The 24385-nt window shown below is 38.3% G+C and overlaps 1 protein-coding gene across 1 annotated transcript in view; it reads left to right on the plus strand.

The window, feature by feature from the left end:
• The window catches only part of NEB (nebulin), a 118811-nt gene that overhangs the window by 49973 nt on the left and 44453 nt on the right, over positions 1–24385 (plus strand). Inside the window, exons 62-103 of the mRNA XM_074145650.1 lie at positions 236–340; positions 840–947; positions 1896–2207; positions 2617–2820; positions 3874–3978; positions 4157–4264; positions 4650–4961; positions 5703–5906; positions 6105–6209; positions 6355–6462; positions 7136–7447; positions 7752–7955; positions 8154–8258; positions 8404–8511; positions 9188–9499; positions 9804–10007; positions 10206–10310; positions 10456–10563; positions 10740–11051; positions 12082–12285; positions 12510–12614; positions 13136–13240; positions 13333–13644; positions 13941–14045; positions 14289–14387; positions 15068–15169; positions 15354–15461; positions 15953–16264; positions 16401–16505; positions 16590–16694; positions 17305–17409; positions 18367–18474; positions 18567–18680; positions 19451–19648; positions 20530–20634; positions 20911–21015; positions 21120–21224; positions 21682–21789; positions 22499–22612; positions 23092–23289; positions 23527–23631; positions 23968–24072. Of these exons, the coding sequence (XP_074001751.1) occupies positions 236–340; positions 840–947; positions 1896–2207; positions 2617–2820; positions 3874–3978; positions 4157–4264; positions 4650–4961; positions 5703–5906; positions 6105–6209; positions 6355–6462; positions 7136–7447; positions 7752–7955; positions 8154–8258; positions 8404–8511; positions 9188–9499; positions 9804–10007; positions 10206–10310; positions 10456–10563; positions 10740–11051; positions 12082–12285; positions 12510–12614; positions 13136–13240; positions 13333–13644; positions 13941–14045; positions 14289–14387; positions 15068–15169; positions 15354–15461; positions 15953–16264; positions 16401–16505; positions 16590–16694; positions 17305–17409; positions 18367–18474; positions 18567–18680; positions 19451–19648; positions 20530–20634; positions 20911–21015; positions 21120–21224; positions 21682–21789; positions 22499–22612; positions 23092–23289; positions 23527–23631; positions 23968–24072 (6573 nt within the window). The remainder of the gene's footprint in view (positions 1–235; positions 341–839; positions 948–1895; positions 2208–2616; positions 2821–3873; positions 3979–4156; positions 4265–4649; positions 4962–5702; positions 5907–6104; positions 6210–6354; positions 6463–7135; positions 7448–7751; positions 7956–8153; positions 8259–8403; positions 8512–9187; positions 9500–9803; positions 10008–10205; positions 10311–10455; positions 10564–10739; positions 11052–12081; positions 12286–12509; positions 12615–13135; positions 13241–13332; positions 13645–13940; positions 14046–14288; positions 14388–15067; positions 15170–15353; positions 15462–15952; positions 16265–16400; positions 16506–16589; positions 16695–17304; positions 17410–18366; positions 18475–18566; positions 18681–19450; positions 19649–20529; positions 20635–20910; positions 21016–21119; positions 21225–21681; positions 21790–22498; positions 22613–23091; positions 23290–23526; positions 23632–23967; positions 24073–24385) is intronic.

Raw genomic sequence — 24385 nt, forward strand, 5'->3', positions numbered from 1 at the left:
ATAATGCTTTGGTTTATTCATTATCCTGAGGAATGTGGCAACTTTCTTTGTTGTTAAATTTCTGTAGATAAATTATCTTTTTAATAATGGTATCTCTACCTGATTGAAAACATAACCATTTATCCATGCTGAATTTCCTATAATTTTACCTAGTATGCTCTATGTTCTACCTGAGTAATGAGGTATTAACTTGTTTTGGAATGCGATATTAATCTCTTCTTATATTCTTTCTTAGCGTTTATACACTGAAGCATGGAACAAAGATAAGACCATGGTTCATGTGATGCCTGACACACCAGAAATCATGTTAGCAAAGCAAAACCAATTAAACTACAGTCAGGTGAGTAAAACTGAAGAGTTAAGAGAATTAAAGGATTTCTGACAAGTACAATTTTGTCATTCTGCCTTTTAATTAGTATTATTATATTGTCGAGTTGTTTAGTTTCACAATTTGCCAGCTCCACTGCTAAAATCTCAGTTGTTCTTTTGCTAGAATTTACCTCCTGGGTATGTAAATGGGCTTTTAAAATATATTATCTGCCATAAACAAGGAATCATTTCAGTAGTAATGTATGGAAGTAAATAATGTAACTTTTACAATATTCCTTTCTTTGCCTTTCGTGAATGATTTCCAGTTTCCAACTGTCTACAATACAATTACAAGATCTTTGAAATCTGCAGTATTTTATTTTCTAGAGAAGCTAGAGCTGTGTTCAGATATTTAAGTTGCCTGAACATGAACAATATTATTTACGGACATAATTTGTTTTATTACACAAATCTGCTAACTGAAGTATGATTTTGTTTCTCAAACAAAAATGTGAATGTTTTTCTCACAGAAAATGTACAAACTGGCTTTGGAGGAATCGAAGAAGAAGGGTCATGATTTGCGTTTTGATGCCATTCCTATTCAAGCTGCCAAAGCATCCAGGGAGATTGCCAGTGATGTAAGCAGGGGTTTTGATCATGCCTGTATGGATTTGGGAATGGAAAAGAATCAGAATGTTTGTTCCATTGTTTGTTAATATAATACTTAATGTTTATAGAATAGATAATACTGAAACCAGTGATTCTACTACATGCCTTTAGTACAGGAAGGGAGGGGATAGCTGCTATTTTTATATATGAGGTATATATCACATTAAATAAATAAATAAAATAATATGAGGATTATTCCTATGCCCCCTGTAATAGTACCAATGATGTCTCTGGATGTTCAAGTAGAATGATCAGTTATGTGTATGAGTCTATGCTGGAGTTAGTCAATTTAATTCCTAATTCAAAATAGGAAATACTTTCAAATCTCTCCCCAAAATAAATATATTAGTAAATCAATCTAAAAGTTCTAAATTGTTGTCTTTTCCTGAGGAAAAAAAAAGTTCTGTTGAAGAGTCATTGAAATTTGAGATGTCTGAATACAAAAACAGAGGAAAAAAAATGCAATGACTATGACAAGTTTTCCTGCAGGGATGAGGAAACATCACTAAGAGACAGAGGAGAACAGCGGTTTTATGCTCCTTTTTCTATCAAAATAGGTTTTTAAACTGTTAATATTCAGACCAACTCAGACTGTCTTCATCAGGGGGTTTTGTAATAGGTTTTAAACTAAGTTAATCTTTACATTTTAATCTTAATATTATAAGAGTTGTAGAATATCAAACTTTTTAGTAAGTATGTGACATTAAATGTTTAGGTAATTGAAAGGGTGATATATAAAAAAACCAGAGATAATAATATCTGTAATAAAAATCCCTTTTATGTGAAAATTAGTAAAACACTAGAAAGACCTGAATGATATTTTTGTCTAAACAAAATATAAAAGGCTATGTTAAACTGTGTGAATTGTTTGTTAATTTAAAAACATACCATGTGAATATGAATATACTTTATTTCAGTACAAATACAAAGAAGGCTATCGCAAGCAGCTTGGCCACCACATAGGGGCCCGTAACATAGAGGATGACCCGAAGATGATGTGGTCGATGCACGTAGCCAAGATCCAGAGTGACAGAGAGTACAAGAAAGCCTTTGAGAAGTCCAAGACGCACTTCAGTAGCCCAGTGGACATGCTGGGAATCGTGTTGGCCAAGAAATGTCAGGAGTTGGTGAGCGATGTGGATTACCGCCACTATCTTCATCAATGGATCTGCCTGCCGGACCAGAACGATGTTATCCATGCGAAGAAGGCCTATGATCTACAGAGTGACGTGAGTAAATTGTTACATTTATAATATATAATCAAATATTCTGGGTCTTGTACCATATAATTTTTAAAATATATATAATATGCCTTAGATGCTTTCATCAGTCATGTTGATAGACATTAGATGTTTAATATTCTATCACTGAATTTATGTTTAATCCTATTTTCTCAATCCTTAGCTTGAGGTATAATTTGTGTGTAACTGGTATTTGTGGAGTTTTTCAATAACTGTGTTCCTTTTGTTACTTAATAATTATTTTACTAACTCTTCAAAAATAACAATTGTTTTAAAAACCATATCCTATTTTAGAAATACATACAATTGTTTGTATAGACTTGGATATCCTTATTTATAATTATTTTATTATTTGATCATCTTTGCAAACATATAACGAATTTTCACATTTTTTCAGGCCGTTTACAAATCAGATCTGGAATGGCTGAGAGGTATTGGATGGGTTCCCATTGGCTCTGTGGATGTTGAGAAGGCTAAGAAAGCTGGTGAAATCCTGAGTGAAAGGAAATACCGTCAACCAGTAGACCAAATTAAATTTACTAGTGTGACGGATTCCTTGGCCATGGCCTTAGCCAAGCAAAATGCTGAGATAATGAACAAGGTGAGATTTGTGTTGTTTTGTTTTTTCTCAAAATCACTAGTGTTACAAAACTAGCTACTGGAACTTGTTCAGCAGGTGAAAAATACAAAATACAAAGTAAGACCAAACACTTTTGTTGGGGACTTAGAGAAAATGAATGTCCAAATTCAGCCTTTGCACAGGAAAGTTCTTACCTCAGGTCTGTGTCTGAACTGAAAATTTACTCCAGAAAAAAATTCACCAAAATCACATATTTTTCAAGAGTAATACTAAAAATGTTAGTGAATTTCCCTCTTCTCCCATCCCAGCTGAAATCCTATGTTTAAATATCGGTTTGGTATATTTTTTCTATTTTGTTAATGCTACTTCACTATACAAAGCTTGTCTCTGGCAGAACAGGCTACATTTTTTTGCAGTTCTTAGACAATACTGTGAAATCTGCAGAAGCAATGTTTCAGCAGGGTGTTAGGGTATGTCCAGCGGCAGCGGTGCCATGACCGTGCTGTAAGATAGAACGTAGCAGAATGTTGAGGCTTTTACTGCAGCTGTTGTAGTAATGTATTGTTGACTGAATGTCGTCCCCTGTGATGAACAAGTTATGAGGAAATAGCTTATGTCCTCTGGAAGTGAAGCTTCTGCAATTTATCTCAGACCTAGAGGATGAAAGTCACATAGAACCTACTGCTTCTCTTTAATAAGAAACATCAATCAAACAACTCATACAGATACGGCAGAATAAGGAATACAGTTTTCCTCCCACAGCAGTCCTAAATCAATCGATTGCTGTGCCAACTTAGCCTGAGAAATAATGAGGAAGGACAAATTTTGCTCCCTGAGCTGTTCAGTAAGAAGCTTTCCCATGTCAGGGTGTTTAAAGCTTGCTTGAATTACCCCTTGCAGTCTGTAAAATACTTTCTTTGAACAAATGTATTAGTTTGCTTATATGTATCTTGTTCTGCTTCAAGATTACGTTTCTTTTTTATCCTGGATATATTTATTTTTGGTGACTACTGCTTTTAAATTTTCACACATATAAAGAAACTTTTTAAAGGTTTGTGTTTTCCTCTCTTCTAGCGTTTGTACACGGAAGCCTGGGATGCAGACAAAAAGTCCATTCACATCATGCCCGACACACCGACAATTTTGCTGGCGAAGGCCAATGCAGCTAATGTTAGCCATGTAAGAACGTTTAAACATATACCAAAGTAATGCAAATTCAGAAATTAAGTAAGCATTTCTTTAACCATAATGATCTTCTAAAATATGCATTCATGAAAATTTTAGGAAATAATTATGAAATATAGAAATTCCATCTTTCAGAATATTGAAAAGCCATCTTCTGTCTTCTTTTGTGTAGAAACTTTATGTACAAGCCTGGGAAGAGGCCAAAAAGAAGGGTTACGACATGAGAGCTGATGCAATTCCAATCCGAAGTGCAAAGGCATCAAGAGATATTGCGAGTGATGTATGTATCTCCTTTACATTTATTTTCAGTTAGCTTGAGAAACAAGAAGGAAGTTATAAGCTATTTACAACTTAAAATCCCACAGTATTTCAGATTCATCTTGAAAGCCTGCTGAAAAGAATTCACTGCAGAGAGAAAATGGGCAACAGTTTCCAAACGGAACACTGAATTACAAGTCCTGACATTAAGCGTATATTAGAAAATAATAAACTAGAATGAAAATAAACAAAGGCTGTGGGGCAAGAATGCGTTAGGCATTTCTAAACTCTACAGGAGTATATTTCATAACATAAAAAATATATTCGTGATCAGTAGCAATATGAAATTATGGGAATTTCACCCCACATTCACTATTTCTTTTAATACTTCTTTTTGCATTCTCTAGTACAAGTACAAAGAAACACACGAGAAGCAGAAAGGCCACTACATCGGGTGCCGAACTGCCCAGGAGGATCCCAAGCTGTCGTGGGCCGCACGTGCCATGGTGCTGCAGAACGACCGCATTTACCGGAAGGCGTACCATGATTCGAAGGCCCAGGTCCACATCCCGGTGGACGCAATGTCCGTGCAGGCGGCCAAGGAGTGCCAGACACTGGTCAGTGACGTTGACTATCGCCACTACCTCCACCAGTGGACGTGTCTGCCCGACCAGAATGACGTGATCCACGCAAAGAAGGCCTACGACCTACAGAGTGATGTGAGTGAGAGTAGCTGTAGAAAAGCTTTATGGCATGTGTATGAGGCACTGGTTGCTGGTGACTGTGCAAATATCTTTTTCAAATACACGTTCATGAGTCTGCAGTCAGTCCTGGTATGTTTATTTTAATTCATTTGGATGATCCCTTCCAAATTAGTAGCGTTCTCAGCTTGGGGGCCAAAAATATTCCAGACAGTTCGTAAGGAAGCGATGTTTTTTTGTTCTGCTGTAGAACGTTTATTTGCAGTTTGCTTGCTGACTGCTTGCAGATTATCACGGAATTACAGAATCACAGAATGATAGGGGTTGGAAGGGACCTCTGGAGATCATCTGGTCCAACCGCCTGCCAGAGCATGGTCACCTAGAGCAGGTTGGACAGGAACATGTCCAGGCAGGTTTTGAATGTCTCCAGAAACGGAGACTGCATCATCTCTCTGGGCAGCCTCTTCGAAGGCTCTGACAAGCTCAATGTAAAGAACTTCCTCCTCATATTTAGATGCACCTTCCTATGTTCAAGTTTATGCCACTGGTTTGCATGTAGCAAGTGCCTTTAAAAGTATCTTTGTTGCTGTGTAAAACAGGGGTCCAGCTCTGTGTGGGAAGGACCTGGAACAGCACAGTCTCATTGACTGCTTGTTGTGTAACTGTGTGAGAAGGAGCTTGGGGAAAGCCTTGGACAAAACCTCTCTACACATAGAGTTGTCTCTGCACTGTTGTCAATAATCCTTCATTTGTTTGTAGAACGTGTACAAGTCAGACCTGGAGTGGTTGCGAGGCATTGGCTGGGTGACCGATGGTTCTGTGGATGTGGTCAAAGCAAAGAAAGCCCAGGAGCTCCTGAACGAGAGGCTGTACCGCACGCGGCCAGATGAGATGAAGTTCACCAGCATTACTGACACGCCAGACGTTGTCCAGGCCAAGATCAATGCTCTGCAGATGAGTGACGTAAGCTTACCTTTCCCCTACCTTACCTTTCATTTGTGTGGTGCCATTTCTTTTCTTTCTGGTGTAGAGTAGAATTTCTGCCATGGGAATGACTAGTCAGAAACTACTTCAATCAGAATTAGCAAATACTTCCTGTTGGTGTTTTTTTTTCCATGTTCAGACCATATTATAACCTCATTTTGCTTCCTTTCTCCTTAGCGTCTGTACCGTGAAGCCTGGGATAAAGATAAGACGCAGATTTCCATACCTTCCGATACTCCTGTTTTGCTGCAGTCCAAAGTCAATGCCCTCAACATCAGCAACGTAAGAGAATAACATCATTATGTTTGTGAAGCACTATGAAATTAAGAGCAAGACAGTTGCTCTTCCAGAGTAGGTTTCAAGAAAAAGAGATTGGTGTCAGAGAGTCTTGACCGCATGTAACAAGGGTGATTGATTTTCTTTGCAGAAACATTATCAGAAGGCCTGGGATGAGGCGAAGGCAAAAAGCTATGACATAAGAGCTGATGCCATTCCCATCAAACACGCCAAGGCTTCCAGAGACATTGCGAGTGAGGTACAGTCTCCTCTTCATGTGGTTGCTGCGCCTGTCTCTTCCCGTGTCCAGCTCAGCAGAACTGAGTGAAGTTCAGTTCAGCTGGAAGCGATGTAGTGTTTTCCGCCTCTGTGTTATTTTAAAGCCTGTTGTGAGCACTTCTGTCTTTCAACACCTAAAGCTGCCTATTGGTAGCTGCTCTGTGAATAAGAGAACATCTGCTATGTTTGTGAGATTGCTCAGAGTCTTAGGAAACAAAGTGTGAATTTTCAGACACCAAGCAACAATTTAAAGCTGATTAGAGTAGGGGCTGCAGTTGTGGTTGTTGCTGAATTCCTGCAGTTCCTGTAATCACCGCCATCAAATATTTTCTCTCTAAAGATGTGAATTGTGGCTGGTACTCAGCAAGATCTCAGAGTGCACGTGTCCACTTCAGTATCGTTTTTCCTTGTTTATGAGTGTTAAGAAAAGACAGAGATATCTTAAAAAAAAATTGTGGGTGACTTGGGGAATGCCTCTTTTTGGGAGCTTGAAGGCCTGCCTTTTGAATGGACCAGAGCTTTTTGTGTGCTAAGACAGAAACTCTGGGAAATGCATCAAAGAGTTGACAACTTGGGAAGCTGAAAGCCTTTTGTTCATTAGTCACGTTCAGGTGAGAAATATGCGGCTACTTACTTTGCTTCTGCCTTTCTAGTACAAGTACAAAGAAACGCACGAAAAGCAGAAAGGCCACTACATTGGGTGCCGAACTGCCCAGGAGGATCCCAAGCTGTCGTGGGCCGCACGTGCCATGGTGCTGCAGAACGACCGCATTTACCGGAAGGCGTACCATGATTCGAAGGCCCAGGTCCACATCCCGGTGGACGCAATGTCCGTGCAGGCGGCCAAGGAGTGCCAGACACTGGTCAGTGACGTTGACTATCGCCACTACCTCCACCAGTGGACGTGTCTGCCCGACCAGAATGACGTGATCCACGCAAAGAAGGCCTACGACCTACAGAGTGATGTGAGTGAGAGTAGCTGTAGAAAAGCTTTATGGCAGGCTTGGAGATGTTTACTTGGAGAAAAGTAACTTACAGTTACTTTTACACCACTGGTCTGCATGTAGGAAGTATCTTTAAAAGATCAGTGATTTCTTTGCTGTGTAAAACAGGGTTCCAGGTCTGTGTGGGAAGGACCTGAAACACAACGGTCTCATTGACTGCTTGTTGTGTAACTGTGTGAGAAGGAGCTTGGGGAAAGCCTTGAACAAACCCTCTCTGCACATAGAGTTGTCTCTTCAACGTCGGTAACCCTTGGTTTATTTATAGAACGTGTACAAGTCAGACCTGGAGTGGTTGCGAGGCATTGGCTGGTTGACAGAAGGTTCTGTGGATGTGGTCAAAGCAAAGAAAGCCCAGGAGCTCCTGAACGAGAGGCTGTACCGCACGCGGCCAGATGAGATGAAGTTCACCAGCATTACTGACACGCCAGACGTTGTCCAGGCCAAGATCAATGCTCTGCAGATGAGTGACGTAAGCTTACCTTTCCCTTACCTTACCTTTCATTTGTGTGGTGCCATTTCTTTTCTTTCTGGTGTAGAGTAGAATTTCTGCCATGGGAATGACTAGTCGGAAACTACTTCAATCAGAATTAGCAAATACTTCCTGTTGGTGTTTTTTTTTCCATGTTCAGACCATATTATAACCTCATTTTGCTTCCTTTCTCCTTAGCGTCTGTACCGTGAAGCCTGGGATAAAGATAAGACGCAGATTTCCATACCTTCCGATACTCCTGTTTTGCTGCAGTCCAAAGTCAATGCCCTCAACATCAGCAACGTAAGAGAATAACATCATTATGTTTGTGAAGCACTATGAAATTAAGAGCAAGACAGTTGCTCTTCCAGAGTAGGTTTCAAGAAAAAGAGATTGGTGTCAGAGAGTCTTGACCGCATGTAACAAGGGTGATTGATTTTCTTTGCAGAAACATTATCAGAAGGCCTGGGATGAGGCGAAGGCAAAAAGCTATGACATAAGAGCTGATGCCATTCCCATCAAACACGCCAAGGCTTCCAGAGACATTGCGAGTGAGGTACAGTCTCCTCTTCATGTGGTTGCTGCGCCTGTCTCTTCCCGTGTCCAGCTCAGCAGAACTGAGTGAAGTTCAGTTCAGCTGGAAGCGATGTAGTGTTTTCCGCCTCTGTGTTATTTTAAAGCCTGTTGTGAGCACTTCTGTCTTTCAACACCTAAAGCTGCCTATTGGTAGCTGCTCTGTGAATAAGAGAACATCTGCTATGTTTGTGAGATTGCTCAGAGTCTTAGGAAACAAAGTGTGAATTTTCAGACACCAAGCAACAATTTAAAGCTGATTAGCGTAGGGGCTGCAGTTGTGGTTGTTGCTGAATTCCTGCAGTTCCTGTAATCACCGCCATCAAATATTTTCTCTCTAAAGATGTGAATTGTGGCTGGTACTCAGCAAGATCTCAGAGTGCACAAGCGTCCACTTCAGTATCGTTTTTCCTTGTTTACGAGTGTTAAGAAAAAACAGAGATATCTTAAAAAAAAATTGTGGGTGACTTGGGGAATGCCTCTTTTTGGGAGCTTGAAGGCCTGCCTTTTGAATGGACCAGAGCTTTTTGTGTGCTAAGACAGAAACTCTGGGAAATGCATCAAAGAGTTGACAACTTGGGAAGCTGAAAGCCTTTTGTTCGTTAGTCACATTCAGGTGAGAAATATGTGGCTATTTACATTATTTCTTCATTCTCTAGTACAAGTACAAAGAAACACACGAGAAGCAGAAAGGCCACTACATCGGGTGCCGAACTGCCCAGGAGGATCCCAAGCTGTCGTGGGCCGCACGTGCCATGGTGCTGCAGAACGACCGCATTTATCGGAAGGCGTACCATGATTCGAAGGCCCAGGTCCACATCCCGGTGGACGCAATGTCCGTGCAGGCGGCCAAGGAGTGCCAGACACTGGTCAGTGACGTTGACTATCGCCACTACCTCCACCAGTGGACGTGTCTGCCCGACCAGAATGACGTGATCCACGCAAAGAAGGCCTACGACCTACAGAGTGATGTGAGTGAGAGTAGCTGTAGAAAAGCTTTATGGCAGGCTTGGAGATGTTTACTTGGAGAAAAGTAACTTACAGTTACTTTTACACCACTGGTCTGCATGTAGGAAGTATCTTTAAAAGATCAGTGATTTCTTTGCTGTGTAAAACAGGGTTCCAGGTCTGTGTGGGAAGGACCTGAAACACAACGGTCTCATTGACTGCTTGTTGTGTAACTGTGTGAGAAGGAGCTTGGGGAAAGCCTTGAACAAACCCTCTCTGCACATAGAGTTGTCTCTTCAACGTCGGTAACCCTTGGTTTATTTATAGAACGTGTACAAGTCAGACCTGGAGTGGTTGCGAGGCATTGGCTGGTTGACAGAAGGTTCTGTGGATGTGGTCAAAGCAAAGAAAGCCCAGGAGCTCCTGAACGAGAGGCTGTACCGCACGCGGCCAGATGAGATGAAGTTCACCAGCATTACTGATACACCAGACGTTGTCCAGGCCAAGATCAATGCTCTGCAAATGAGTGACGTAAGCTTACCTTTCCCTTACCTTACCTTTCATTTGTGTGGTGCCATTTCTTTTCTTTCTGGTGTAGAGTAGAATTTCTGCCATGGGAATGACTAGTCAGAAACTACTTCAATCAGAATTAGCAAATACTTCCTGTTGGTGGGTTTTTTTCCATGTTCAGACCATATTATAACCTCATTTTGCTTCCTTTCTCTTCAGCGTCTGTACCGTGAAGCCTGGGATAAAGATAAGACGCAGATTTCCATACCTTCCGATACTCCTGTTTTGCTGCAGTCCAAAGTCAATGCCCTCAACATCAGCAACGTAAGAGAATAACATCATTATGTTTGTGAAGCACTATGAAATTAAGAGCAAGACAGTTGCTCTTCCAGAGTAGGTTTCAAGAAAAAGAGATTGGTGTCAGAGAGTCTTGACCGCATGTAACAAGGGTGATTGATTTTCTTTGCAGAAACATTATCAGAAGGCCTGGGATGAGGCAAAGGCAAAAAGCTATGACATAAGAGCTGATGCCATTCCCATCAAACACGCCAAGGCTTCCAGAGACATTGCGAGTGAGGTACAGTCTCCTCTTCATGTGGTTGCTGCGCCTGTCTCTTCCCGTGTCCAGCTCAGCAGAACTGAGTGAAGTTCAGTTCGAAGGGCTGACAACTTGGGAAGCTGAAAGCCTTTTGTTCATTAGTCATGTTCAGGTGAGAAATATGTGGCTATTTACATTATTTCTTCATTCTCTAGTACAAGTACAAAGAAACACACGAGAAGCAGAAAGGCCACTACATCGGGTGCCGAACTGCCCAGGAGGATCCCAAGCTGTCGTGGGCCGCGCGTGCCATGGTGCTGCAGAACGACCGCATTTACCGGAAGGCGTACCATGATTCGAAGGCCCAGGTCCACATCCCGGTGGACGCAATGTCCGTGCAGGCGGCCAAGGAGTGCCAGACACTGGTCAGTGATGTTGACTATCGCCACTACCTCCACCAGTGGACGTGTCTGCCCGACCAGAATGACGTGATCCACGCAAAGAAGGCCTACGACCTACAGAGTGATGTGTGTATGAGTAGAGATGGGGGAGTTAATACTGTTGCTATTTAGTATGTTATAGCCTTATTCTGATGGTTTGATATTATACAGTCACAAAAGATTTATCTTTAGACTCTTCTTCAGTTTTTCATGTTACTGCTATTATCTGCTCTTTTTATCCTTTAAAAGTATTGGTATTGCCTCTAAATTTTATAAAACCTTTTGTTACTAACTGCTATGTTACGCATGCTTTCATATTACTGTCATTTGGAGAGGAGGAAGGATTTGTCCCTATTACTTTGATGGGACTTACGAAATAACATCTGTTTACTACTTTGGAATCAGGTGACTTTTATTATGTTTATCTGACTTGAATTGGAAATTTATTTAACTGAAAGAAAACTATGTAAGATAGCAGGTAAGATGTTTTAGTGGCTGATTTCAAAGCAGAAGGAGTCAGTGCAGCTGATTTCCTGACTTGGCTTTGCTGCTTATCAGTCAGTCACTCTTCCTCTGTTTCAGTTATGAACTTTGGAAGTGACATTCACCTACCTTGCTGAAGGATTTGCTTGATTCAAACTTAAATAATGTTGCTTGATACCACTTCAGGAGTTACACCAGTTTGCTCTACTTCCCATTATGTATATAAACCTCTCTTTTGGTCCTTTTTGTCAAATTCCCTGGTGGGCAGCTTGATTTTTTGTTTGGACTTATAAATTGTTGAAGTGACTGGAGGAATAAGTATTTTGGAGGGGACAGGAAAACTCTTCTAAGATCTTAATACTCATCATCATTAACAGCAATTCTGTGCGGTTGTTTCCCCTCTATTTAACTGCATAAGATTTAGAGCATATTGTTTAAGAAATGAACTACTTAAAACCTGGTTCCCAGATTGTATTTTACTTCTGACACTGATCATCTCTTGTATATAAGAAGGATTAATCTAGCTGTAGCCAATTTGACTTTTTTTAAAACATAAACTGCTTTTTGTACTTAACATAATTGAGACAGGCATTTTAAGCCCGATGTTTTCCTTTTCTGACTGTGTCTGATACAGGCTGTTTATAAGTCAGACCTGGAGTGGCTCCGTGGAATTGGCTGGTTGCCAAATGACTCTCCAGAAGTCAAGAGAGTGAAGAACGCCCAGGATCTCCTGAGCGACAATGTGTATCGAACGCCTATTGAAAGCCTGAAATACACCAGTGTTGTTGATTCTCCAGACGTTGTTCTGGCTAAAGTGAATGCCGAGCAAGTCAGCATTGTACGTTACATTGTTCTTAAAGTTGTTTTGAGGCTATAAACAGTTAAAGAGAAACCTCGCTGCTAAAATATAAAATTGATCAGTGGTATTTTAAGTCAAATTTAATGCTTTTCAAGCCATATTAATTTTTAGACATGATAGTTCAGGGGAGATTTATGGGATTTTATGTTCTTGAGAAGTAAAATTCCGTAATTACAGTATCATCAAATGAACTATTTTAACAGCCAAAATACAAAGAAGCCTGGGAAAAGGACAAGACTATGATCCATATTATGCCAGACACACCTGAAATCAACCTAGCCAAGACTAATGCTGCTAATTATAGCCAGGTATGCTTATCATCCTATTTTCTACATTTCTATAAAATAGTATGTGTATCCTGTGGATTTTACATTCTAAGATATTACTAACAAAGTTGAAGATTAAGTCACATGAATCTCATTGAAGTTTGTCTTCATATGGGGTGTGCAACTTTCCCTTCCCTCTGCTGAGTGTTCTTAAAGTATTTAGACATTTTAAGATAAATGCTTGCATATAGTTGTTTAAAAATTATTAATATTATGCCCTATTAAGGTAATATTTTGTTGAAATTGATGAGAGCCCATGGCATATAAATATTTTCTAATCTTTTACAAATTCCTTTCCATGCAGTAGAGGTTGCAAAACTGGTGTTGCAGGTACATGTTTGAGAGGTGGTAAGATTTGCAGCAGTATTTATGGCTAGGAGCTGGAGTAATGCACAAATAATTCTCATGGTATTTCAGCAAACAAATGGCAGTAAACTATGTGTGTCTTTAATGGCAAATGCCAGAGTATATAGCATATGTGTGATATTTTGTTATCTTTTCAGAAACTGTATAAAGAAGCTTGGGATGAGGTGAAGATGAGTTATGATTTGAGAGCAGATGCAATCCCAATCAAGGCAGCCAAAGCTTCCAGAGAAATTGCTAGTGATGTAAGTACCAAAAGAGGCATCGAGCTCTTCACGTGGTTTAAGAGCTATTTCATGATAACTGTTAGTAATGGTGATCTTTGCTCTTTACCCAGTATAAATACAAACTGGAACACGAGAAGCAGAAAGGGCATTATGTTGGAGTTCCAAATGCAAAAGAAGATACAAGAATGCAGTTTGCCCTCGGCATAGGCAAAGTTCAGAGTGAACTAGAATACAAGAAACACTTTGCCAAGTGGAAGACTCAGTGCCACCTACCAGTAGACATGCTGTCTATCCTGTCAGCCAAACACGGTCAGTCTTTGGTCAGTGATGTCGATTACCGTCATTACCTGCATCAGTGGATCTGTCTTCCGGATCAGAATGATGTCATACATGCTAGGAAAGCCTATGATCTTCAGAGCGATGTAAGTTAACATGAGAACTTAACTTATTACTGTATTGTCTTTTCTTAGTCTGCTTGAGCTCTAACTAGTGGGAATCTCTGCTGAATTCACTTAATTGGCTTTGGTGTTTATTAGGAATGTATAAGTATATGCCACTTTTATACATTGCCAAGTTTGAAGTGCGATAAATTCAGGTATAATACTCGTGTTGGAACTACTGCTCCTCTTTTAACCAGTTAAGTGCCACTATTTATGGATCTTGCTGGATTGTACAGGAAAGTGTAACTAACAGCATGGACCCACTTTTGTTTTCCCAGGCTATTTACAAATCTGATTTGGAATGGCTACGGGGAATTGGATGGTTGCCAAATGATTCTGTTGGAATCAACCATGTCAAATATGCTGGAGATCTCTTGAATGAGGTAACAAAATGGTTCTCCATACTAAAATTTTCTTAAGGGTATTTGTAAATTAAAGTATTTTTTAATGGTTGGATACATCAGTATTTTTTTAAATAAAAAATACACCTTGAGTATTTCAACAGCATTCATGGAGAGATTTTCTTCTCGTGTAAACTTTCTTGTCTTGTCTGTGTATTCAGAATTGCTGTGTTAGCGATAAAATATCTGTGTATAATCTGACTCTTCATCTTTTTTCTTGTATAGAGAAAATACCGTACAAAAGCCGAAACTCTTCCATTTACTCCAGTGGCGGACAGAGTTGATTATATCACAGCAAAGAATAGCGGTGAAATTCTTAGTGATGTAAGTTTGCTAGTGTGTTTCCAGGCTGCTGCCTTGGTCTGTGTATTTACATGGTAGGTTTTTATCTTGAAAACGATATTTAGTTTATCTTTAAAAAAAGTGCAAAAGAATTCTTGGTCAATCTCTGTGAATGTATGACACAAAGATGAACAGGACTTCACTAGCTCATCTCCACCACTTGGGAGGAAAAAAGCTCCTCAAGTAGAATAACATCTTTCCTAGACACATGAAAAGCCAGTGCTAATTCTGCAACCAGGCCCTTCTATCAGTCTTGGCTGATAGAATTTGTGATCATTGACAACATGAACATAAACAGCCACTTGGACTCTATTGTCTGGTTCTATCTATTGTCCTGGTTCACACACTTCTTGCTTGGCTGTTGGCTGTACATCCCTGTAGACCAAAGAGGTGGCATAACTTCTTCCCTCTCCGTCCAGCTGCCTTGGAACAAATTTTTAAAAGTTTCTCTGAGAAATTTTGTAATTTCTTGTTTTGTATAATTTCCTTTTTTAAAAAAAATACCCATTTGGATGTATATATTTAATGTGTCATGTCTGATAGCCTTGCAAATTCAGGGTTTTATACATTATTTCATGCATAAAATATGGGTCTTGCTTGCTATTACGTTTTCCCAATTTTGTGATGGTGCTGCAAAGTAGTAATTTCTTTCTCTGTTTTAGATTAAATACCACAAAGCATGGAATGAGGCCAAGTCAAATTATACTCTAACAGATACCCCACAGCTCGATATGGCCCGAGAGGCAGCCAGAATTCTTAACCAGGTATGAGATCTCTCCTTGGCGGTTTCCACTTGCATTAATAACTCTTCTGAGGAATTTAAAAAACTTACCTTATTAAGAACATTTTAAAGGAAAGATTCCTTATATTTTAATATAGGTTACATATATACAGTAATAATTTTCATTACAGTAGTGTTGATTTCCTCCTCACTTTCATTTTCCACAGAATTTATACAAGGAAGGTTGGGAGAAAGAAAAAGCCACTGGTTACCTCTTGCCTCCTGACACTGTGCAGATCTGTCATGCCAAACACTCAAGTGATGTCCAAAGTGAGGTAATAATTTTTCTCATCTCCTCTAGACAATTCAGCCATCTTTATTATTGTGGGGTTTACAGATATCAGTGCGTAATATATAAAAATATACATTTTTATCAAAACACTGATGTAAATACCTTAAATAAATATCCACTCTTCAGACAGTCTCAAACAGTTTGTTCCAAAGATTTGTTACAAAGCTGAGGTTCAATGCACTTATTAACATTTTCTAGCAAGGCTTACTTTTATGTCAAAATACTGTTTACTTAAAAATGGTAGCATATTTGTCTAGAAAACTATATATTTTGAAGTGGAAGGACTATGGAAAGTAACATTACTGTTTGTGCCATATTTTTATCTGGTCGTGTACTGAAAACCTAAGAGTGCAGTTGACAACTCCCTGTTTTATCTGTTCTTTGTGTTGACAAAACCATAGATGTTCACAAGTTTAAAACAGAGCAGATAGAACAAGGGATGATTCTATACGTATTTCTCCCCTCTTCCATCAGCTTAAATACAAAGCTGACTACGTCAAGCAGAGAGGCCACTACGTTGGAGTTTCCAGTATGAGAGATGATCCCAAACTGGTGTGGTTTGAGCACGCCGGTGAGATCCAGAACGAAAGATTGTACAAATCAGACTATCACAAAACAAAGTCCAAAATTCACATCCCTCCGGACATGGTGTCAGTTGTGGCGGCAAAGGAATGTCAGAACTTGGTCAGCGATATTGAATACCGCCAATACCTGCATGAATGGACCTGCCATCCCGACCAGAATGACTGCATTCAGGCAAGGAAGGCCTATGATCTGCAAAGTGATGTAAGTGATGTTACCTACATACTATGTCATTTCCACTTCGTTTGGTCTAAGTGTATTGTCCATATTATGTAAGACTGAAAAATGTCACCCTGAATTAAATAACTTCTTCCCTTTTTTATCATCTCTTATGATTTAGAATATTTATAAATCAGATTTGGAATGGCTTCGTGGCTGTGGCTGGATTCCTCTGGATTCGGTGGAGCATAAGAAAGTTAAGAATGCACAAAAACTGATAGATAAGGTAAGAGAAAATATTTGAGCAATTATGCAATCAGCACCTCTTTCTCATCCGCAGCGTTTAACAAAATATTTCATCTCTTTGCAGAGAGCATATACAAAAGAAGCCCTCGATAACTTTTCCAATTATACCAGTGTGGTTGACACTCCTGACATTGTTTTGGCGAAGGTTAACTCTGTCAATCAGAGTGATGTAAGTACCTTTTTTTAAATAGAAACTTATTATATTACTAGAATTAATGGATAACTTAATTGCTTTTGCTATACTGTGCTTAGCGTTAAACTATACTGTGTTTAGCCTTATGTACGTGTGCGTGTGCATATGCATGCGTTGCTAATTATAGACTTTTACTGGGGCAAATAAGTTTAGTAAGAAGTGATATAAACAAACTACACAATACTTCTATCCAAAATAATCTGCATTTTTCTGTAGAATATGGAATGTCCCTTACTTTGATGTTACATAGATTTTGCTTATAGTAGTTTAATATTGAGTCCTGTTCTTGGTGAACAGTGTTAGGTTGTATAGTCCTAGAGGAGTTCCTGGTGTTGCTACTATCCTGTGTTTGCTGGTCAGTACATCTAATTTCACTAGAATATTGTGTGGATTTTGTGGTGTGACACACTGATGCCGTTTGCCTGTGTGTTATACTGGCTGGAACATACTACACAACATTTCTGAAGATATGGTAACATAACAGAAAATCAATACTACTTCTAATTAAGTCTACTTCTAATGGACGACTAGCTGGGATAATTTATTTCTCCTGTGGAATTAACATTGTGTTTGTTTGCTTTCATAGCTGAAATACAAAGAAACATTTAACCTTGAGAAAGGCCAATATATTGGGTCTGACGATACTCCAGAGCTGAACCACGCCAGAGACATGTCCTTACTATACAGCAATGTAAGATTCCATAAATATCTAACTAAGCTTTACTTTGTTTATTTTGAAAGCAACAGAATGTGGACTGGACTTCAGAAAACTGTTCTATTTCTGTTTCTGCCATTAGTCTACTGGGTGGCACTGGGAAAGTTATTTAATCTCTTTGTTCTTCAGTTTTTCGAAGTTATCCATTGGCATAAGGAACTGATCTTAAAACATTGCGATGTGCTGTTTGGGAGTAGTAATAGCGTAGTAGTAGTGGTAGTAGATTTTGTATGACAAAACCACTTTATAATTCCACCCAATAATATCTTCCTAGACTACTGGTGAAATTTATATTTATTTTATATAAGAGAGGAAAAATTGTAGACGATTTACGTTATTAAGTAGTTGCTTTTGAGGACCCTCACTAATTTTAATGGGAAATCTCTATTTTTTGAAAACGGAACTACTCATTCATATGTGTAGGCACTTCATCATTTAGTTTGAAGGTAAATATATTTAATATTTAACAAAATATGATGTATTAGAAAAGTACCCCTGACACAGTTAACACTCTCATAAATAACAATAGTACTACTTGGAGATTTTTCACAATTTTGCACGTGTCTATAAGATGATCAATGTCAGTTCTATACTGCACTTTTAAACAACAGTTCATATCTACATTTTGGGTATTTTTATTACTCTTCTGGATGGGAAATGTTGAATTCCAAATATAGTAAAGTAAGCAGAGATGAGTCCAGATTTGTGCTCAGGTCAAAATTCAGTGTTCCTGAATCGAACACTTATTCTGTTTGTCTTACGCTGGGTGAGTGTTCAAAATGAGCATTCTTTGTTTACTTTATTGGGACAATTCATGGAATAAGGAACTACTCTATAAAACCGTCGTATTTCATGTGTGTATAAATGGGCAGAGTTTTTCTGGAAAGTACAATAGAGTTTTTACCAAAACCTGTATGTGTTTTGTTTGTCTAGAAACTTTATAAAAATGCTTGGGAAATTAGCAAGCCCACTGGGTACATTTTGGATGAGAAATATGTTCCATTGGTTGGAGCGAAGCATGCAAATTACATTAACAGTGAGGTTAGTATGAATTTTCCATTCTTTCTCTTTTTTTTTTTTCCCCTGTATGTTGTTAGAATAAACTTTAAAATTTTCACATGAATATTTTGCAGCTTAAATATAAGGCAATATACGAGAAGCTGAAAGGCCATTACCTGGCTGGAAAGGAGATCGGTGATTTCCCCAGTGTCGTTCATTCCCTAGCATTCCAGAAAATAAGGAGCGCGGTAAGGAGAGAATCAGTCTTGCTGTGATACTGTCCATTTTCTTTATTTTAGTGTGACATTTAAACATAAATAATGCAATGCTTAATAATACCAGTATAAGTATTTTTGACGTGTTTGTGTTTCCTGAATGGTTATTTCATCTGTGGGTTAAATAATTGAACTTGAAATGATTTAGGGGATTAGGAAGTGATTTGTTTAGCTATTAGACAGATTAGAATAGGGGGAGAAACCTTTTTTGTATTTCAATTTAAGAACCTGAGCAGTAAGAAATACTACATGACTTAGGATTCTTTTGCTGTACAACGAAAAAGTGTTAATTTTGAATTGAAATAGGAATTGAGGAACTGGAAAAGTAAATGCACATTTGGTGTTTTGTTATTGTCACCACTGCACAGACAGCATGTCATGCAGGGCATAAAGTTAGTATGATCCCAACTGTTCTATCTTTGTCGGGACAGGGGAATTTTAACTAGATTAAAAACATGTTTGTATCACAGGACTTTTTTTATCTTCGTCTTGTTAATTTTCTCACCAGCTGTTGAATCTGCAAGTGAAGAAGGTCCTTCTTGTCCTTCTAGAACCTCATCAGAATAAATGTTGATTAATGTCAAAGTTAAGATTTCATCCTATTAAATCCCATGGGATTTTAGCCACTAAATCCAGAAAAGCAGACCTCAGATTATGCTTTAACCTGTAGCCTATTAGGGTCAAAATTGTGCAGAAAACCACTATTCTTTCTTCTCACCTTTTCCCCAATCTTTCCCGTTTAGTTGGCATACAGAAAGAACTATGAAGACACCAAAGCAAATGTCCATATTCCAAGTGACATGATGAATCATGTGCTGGCCAAGAAATGCCAGTATATCCTCAGTGATCTTGAATACCGGACCTACTTCCATCAGTGGAGTTGTTCACCTGAGGAAAATGATGTTATTCAAGCCAGAAGAGCCCAGGAAATCTTGAGTGATGTATGTGTTTCATTTATTTGTTTGACATTTTAGTAGCCTTTCATGTAATTTTTTCTAAGTTATTTAAATATAAAATATTTCAAATATCTTCCATAGTATTTATATATGAAATTAATAACCATGGTCTTAGATAGCTTAGTAGCACAGTACCAAAAATTACATTTTTACAGTTTTCTTGGGACATTTTAATGATCTGGTTATTTATTATTCAGAAATAAATTGGAAAAATATTAAGTTAACATTTAGGAAACCTTACAAGGGTCACTTCTATCAACACAAATATCTATTTTTGACTGGATGAGACTGTATGGAAAGCAGGGAAGAGATGTGGATGTACCATGGTACAGTCAGAACGTTGCTGCAGTGCAGTGATCCTCATGTATTGCAATTAGGAATGCTGTGATTCGCACAGGGGCCAGGACAGCATCCACAATCCTCCTGGATCCAGTTGGTCTGGAAAAGTCTGTTCTTTGTTCGTTTGGGCTAGTATCAGCCCACAGGGTCTGAGCTGAGTGAATGGAACACTAAACCATGACACTTTTTCATATGCCATAGTCAAAAATATCTCAATTTGGGCCAACCAACCTTCCTAATGAAATTTGATATCTTAATTGCCTATTACTATGCTGTATTATTTGGTTTAGTTTCCCTTGCAAATCCTGTGGGTAAAAATCATTCAGTCAAACCATGAGATGGGCTAATCTTCTAAACTTCCAAATAAATGGGAATTACTGAATGAGCCTGTTTCAGACTCAGTGGTAACCTCTGCATTGAGTTTGCACAAGCAGAAGATACTGAATATAGAGACGAAACAAATTCTACTTTCTTCAAGCAGAAGGCAAATTTCTTCCTAACCTAATAGTCAGTGTTCTTCCATGTAGGTGGTGTATAAAGATGACTTAAATTGGCTGAAGGGACTTGGCTGTTACGTCTGGGATACTCCGCAAATCCTGCACGCTAAAAAATCATATGACCTCCAGAGCCAAGTAAGCATGCTTTCCTCAAATAAGGAAATATTTCTAAGATTTTTTTTTCTTCCATTTCTGATTCACTGGGACTCACACCTGTCCTAATTCATTATTCCTGAGTTCATACTGGCTATATATTAAGTAATTCTTTTCTATGACCTGTCACTTTTAAAGCTGGTCTTAACTGGGCTGAAATCCTGGGCTTCAGTTGTCTAGAAATGATTTTAAAGGAAGCTGGCAGGATATTTCCTGGTCATTTTAAGCATTAATGTTTGTTTTGTTTTGTTTCCTTAGATAAAATATACAGCCGCAGGAAAAGAGAATTTTCAGAATTTTGGTGTTGTTACTGACACACCTCTCTATGTGACCGCTTTGCAGAGTGGTATAAACGCTAGTGACGTAAGTCTCCCCACTTTTTCTACTTTTTTTTCTGCTTCTGCAGCTTTTCCATGCTTCTTCTGAGAATTGAAACAGGATAACTAAATCTGTCTTTCATCTTACAGGTGAAATACAAGGAGGATTACCACAAAACTAAGGACAAGTATACGACTGTGACCGAAACAGTGGATTCTGAAAGAGTTCAAAATTTGAAGCATCTCTTTAGCAATGTAAGCATTGCTACACATTTATTTTTTTTTCTTAAGGTGTTACTATGTGAGATTTTTGTTTTATTTTGTTTGTTCACTTTGAAGATAAACATCCAAACACAGAGCTTATCAAAGGCAGCGATTGAGTATGGGAAAGATGCTGTATTTCAGGCAGAGGGCATGTTTTCTAACTGTAGTTCCAGTCATCTCAAAATACATGCATTAATAAATGGATTCCCTGAAGAAAATTGCACCTGAACAAAATTAAGACCTTGTATGAGAAGGGACATGAGTACTCAGAAAGCATTTTGTCACCCTTTATGTGCACAGTCACGATTAAACTAGTGTAGCCTCTGGTTATTAAGTAATAGTTACGGCATGTAAATAAAACCAGAAGGGCTTTTGATTTCTATTCGTCGTCGGTTATGACCCAGGAGAAGAATTTTGCTGTTCACAGAGACTTTCTGTTTCCCTGCAGAATCTCTACAAGGAAGCCTGGGAAAAAGTGAAAGCTACTAGCTATTTATTGCCCTCTGATTCTGTGTCTCTCGCACGTGCAAAAGAACTGAAGCACAATGCTAGTATTGTAAGTGAATAAAATACTTTCTTTTTTTTAATCAGATCATCAGTTCTAGCAATGAAATCCTTCATGCCTTGCATATACTATCGGTATAAAAAGGGTTTTTTTATTATCTTTGATATTTAAGTTAGATATGATAAGTATCTGCAGATAATTTTTCTGTGATAATCATTTGGATAACAGTTTAATAGTCCTTTGCTGCTGCATGTAATGGAAAAAAAAAAAAAGGTCAAATTTTATAGTAATAGAAACTGTTTCTTGAAAATGTCTGGTTCAGTTTTTTTTAAGTCTAAATTGCAACAGCATCCAGATCAGAAAAACACCAAATGTCTTTAACTGATGCTTTACCGAGTATAGAAGAACACAATCTTACACTTCAGGGCTTATGAGAGATTGCTCTCTTCATGGATATCTTTAAGTGAAAGAACTGGAACAATAACTAAATAGTTTATTCTACATCTATTTATTTTTAAAGTCTTCTAGTCAGCTGTCACTATTTTTACAATATGATTGTTACGATGTGCTTTATTTGTTTAGAATAAAATAGAAAACAAAGAACCTGCTTAAAAGACTTTCTGTGATTGTTGGACTCCACTAAATATTTTGCTTACTGATGAATTTTGTTCCAAAAATACAGTTGACTCACTGGAGTCACTTAAAATACAGTTGACTCGCTGGAGTCACTTACTTGTTGCCTTTCTTTCCATCTGCTTAGGTAAAATACCGAGAAGAGTATGACAAGTTTAAAGCACTCTACACTCTCCCCAGAGGCGTTGAGGACGATCCCAACACAGCAAGGTGCCTCAGAGTTGGAAAGCTTAATATTGATGTAAGTGTTGTTTTCTGATATGTGTTTTCCTGATAAAACCTCTCAGAAGAGGCTACTCAAAGAATCCAAAAGCCTTCCTTCAGATATCACATTCTACATGCATTTGGCAATGTTCGGGATTTGCTAAATTCCCAAATACATCTATGAATGTCTTCTCAAGCTTGTGACTCAACTGTTAAATGGCCTGTGTGGCTAAATCTGTAGTCTAATATGTTTATGTATAAAACGGAGCACTGCGAAGTCTACCTCCTTTCACCACGTGAGTACAATGAAAATTGAAAAATTATATTTTATTGACCTTGATAAAGTTCTGCAAATTACTTTTAGAGCAGGCAAGATGTAAATTTGAGTCATAGCCAAAGTGATTGCTCCCCCACTAAGATTCCATGAAAATACCAACAATTTTGCTTCAAATTTATCAACAGTTAATGCTTCAGACTGTTTGTGAGAGTTATTAATGTACCGCTTGATCTCTACAGCATCTGTACAAGGAAGTCTATGAAAAGAATAAAGCCAAAGTCCACATTATTCCAGACATGGTAGGTATAGTTTCCGCTAAGGATGCGCAGAAGAAAGTCAGTGAAATCGATTACCGCACCCATCTCCATGAATGGATCTGTCTGCCAGATCTTCAGATCAACACCCACGTTCGAAAAGTAACCGATCAACTCAGTGATGTAAGTTCACAAATCACGTGTTCATGGGTCACTTTTTTAAAAGATTCCTGCAATGAAGAAAAAATATTTAAATTCCAAAAAGAAATTGTTTTGATTTTCTCAAACCAAAAAAAATGTCAAAATACTGGAAACCTTACTTGCCGTCATTTGACAGTTGTGTTTCAGATCTGATTTAGCAATAAGGGGTTAGATCCTAGTGGAAGTCTGACAGATTCCTTGTTTTCTCTGATACCTCAGGTGGTTTACAAGGATGACCTGAACTGGCTGAAAGGCATTGGCTGCTTTGTTTGGGACACTCCGGAAATCCTCCATGCCAAACATGCCTACGATCTTCGCAGTGATGTGAGTGGATACTGCTTTTGCTTCTTAGTTTTTTCACTCTGTTGTATTAAAAAGCTGGAGTAGCTTTATTCTACTCCAAATACAATCTGGAAAATTATACATATATATATATATCTCCTTCTCTAAAGAAGTATTCATTAAATAACCATATACATGTATTTAAACTTTGCTGCTCTGGAAGTAGATATAATTTCAATACACTGTTTAAATGCTAGTTCACTAACGGAATAGTTCAGTAATAAAATAAATAGTCAATATAGTAAATATAATAATATAATAAAATCAGTTAACAACAACTAGCCTTACTAATTAGAGCTCTTGAATTTCTCTCTGCAGATTAAGTACAAATCTAAGGCAGAAAAAATGAAAAATGACTACACTGTGGTCGTAGACACTCCTGTCTATGTCCAGAATGTCCTCAGTGCCTTGAATTTAAGCGAAGTAAGTGTTTGTGTCACCTTTCACCCCCAGTATCGCATATGCCATCACCTCACAAGTTCTAGAAATGTGACTTTTAGTATTTTTTTAATAATTTCCTCTTAATCATTTAATCATTGCTAGTTATCTACAACTCATTGCCTATGCCTTTATTAAGATCACAATCACTTTATTAAGAACACAATCACTAAAGTCATTAATTGCCAGATTCCAGAAGACTTTCATCCAGATTTTTAAGAAAAATTCCCTTATGTATGCAAGCAATACATACTGTGAGAGAACATCACCATTATGACTCTCCTCTAATTACTTTTTC

The sequence above is a fragment of the Numenius arquata genome, chromosome 3, assembly GCF_964106895.1.
Source record: "Numenius arquata chromosome 3, bNumArq3.hap1.1, whole genome shotgun sequence".
In the NCBI taxonomy this organism is placed as follows: domain Eukaryota; kingdom Metazoa; phylum Chordata; class Aves; order Charadriiformes; family Scolopacidae; genus Numenius; species Numenius arquata.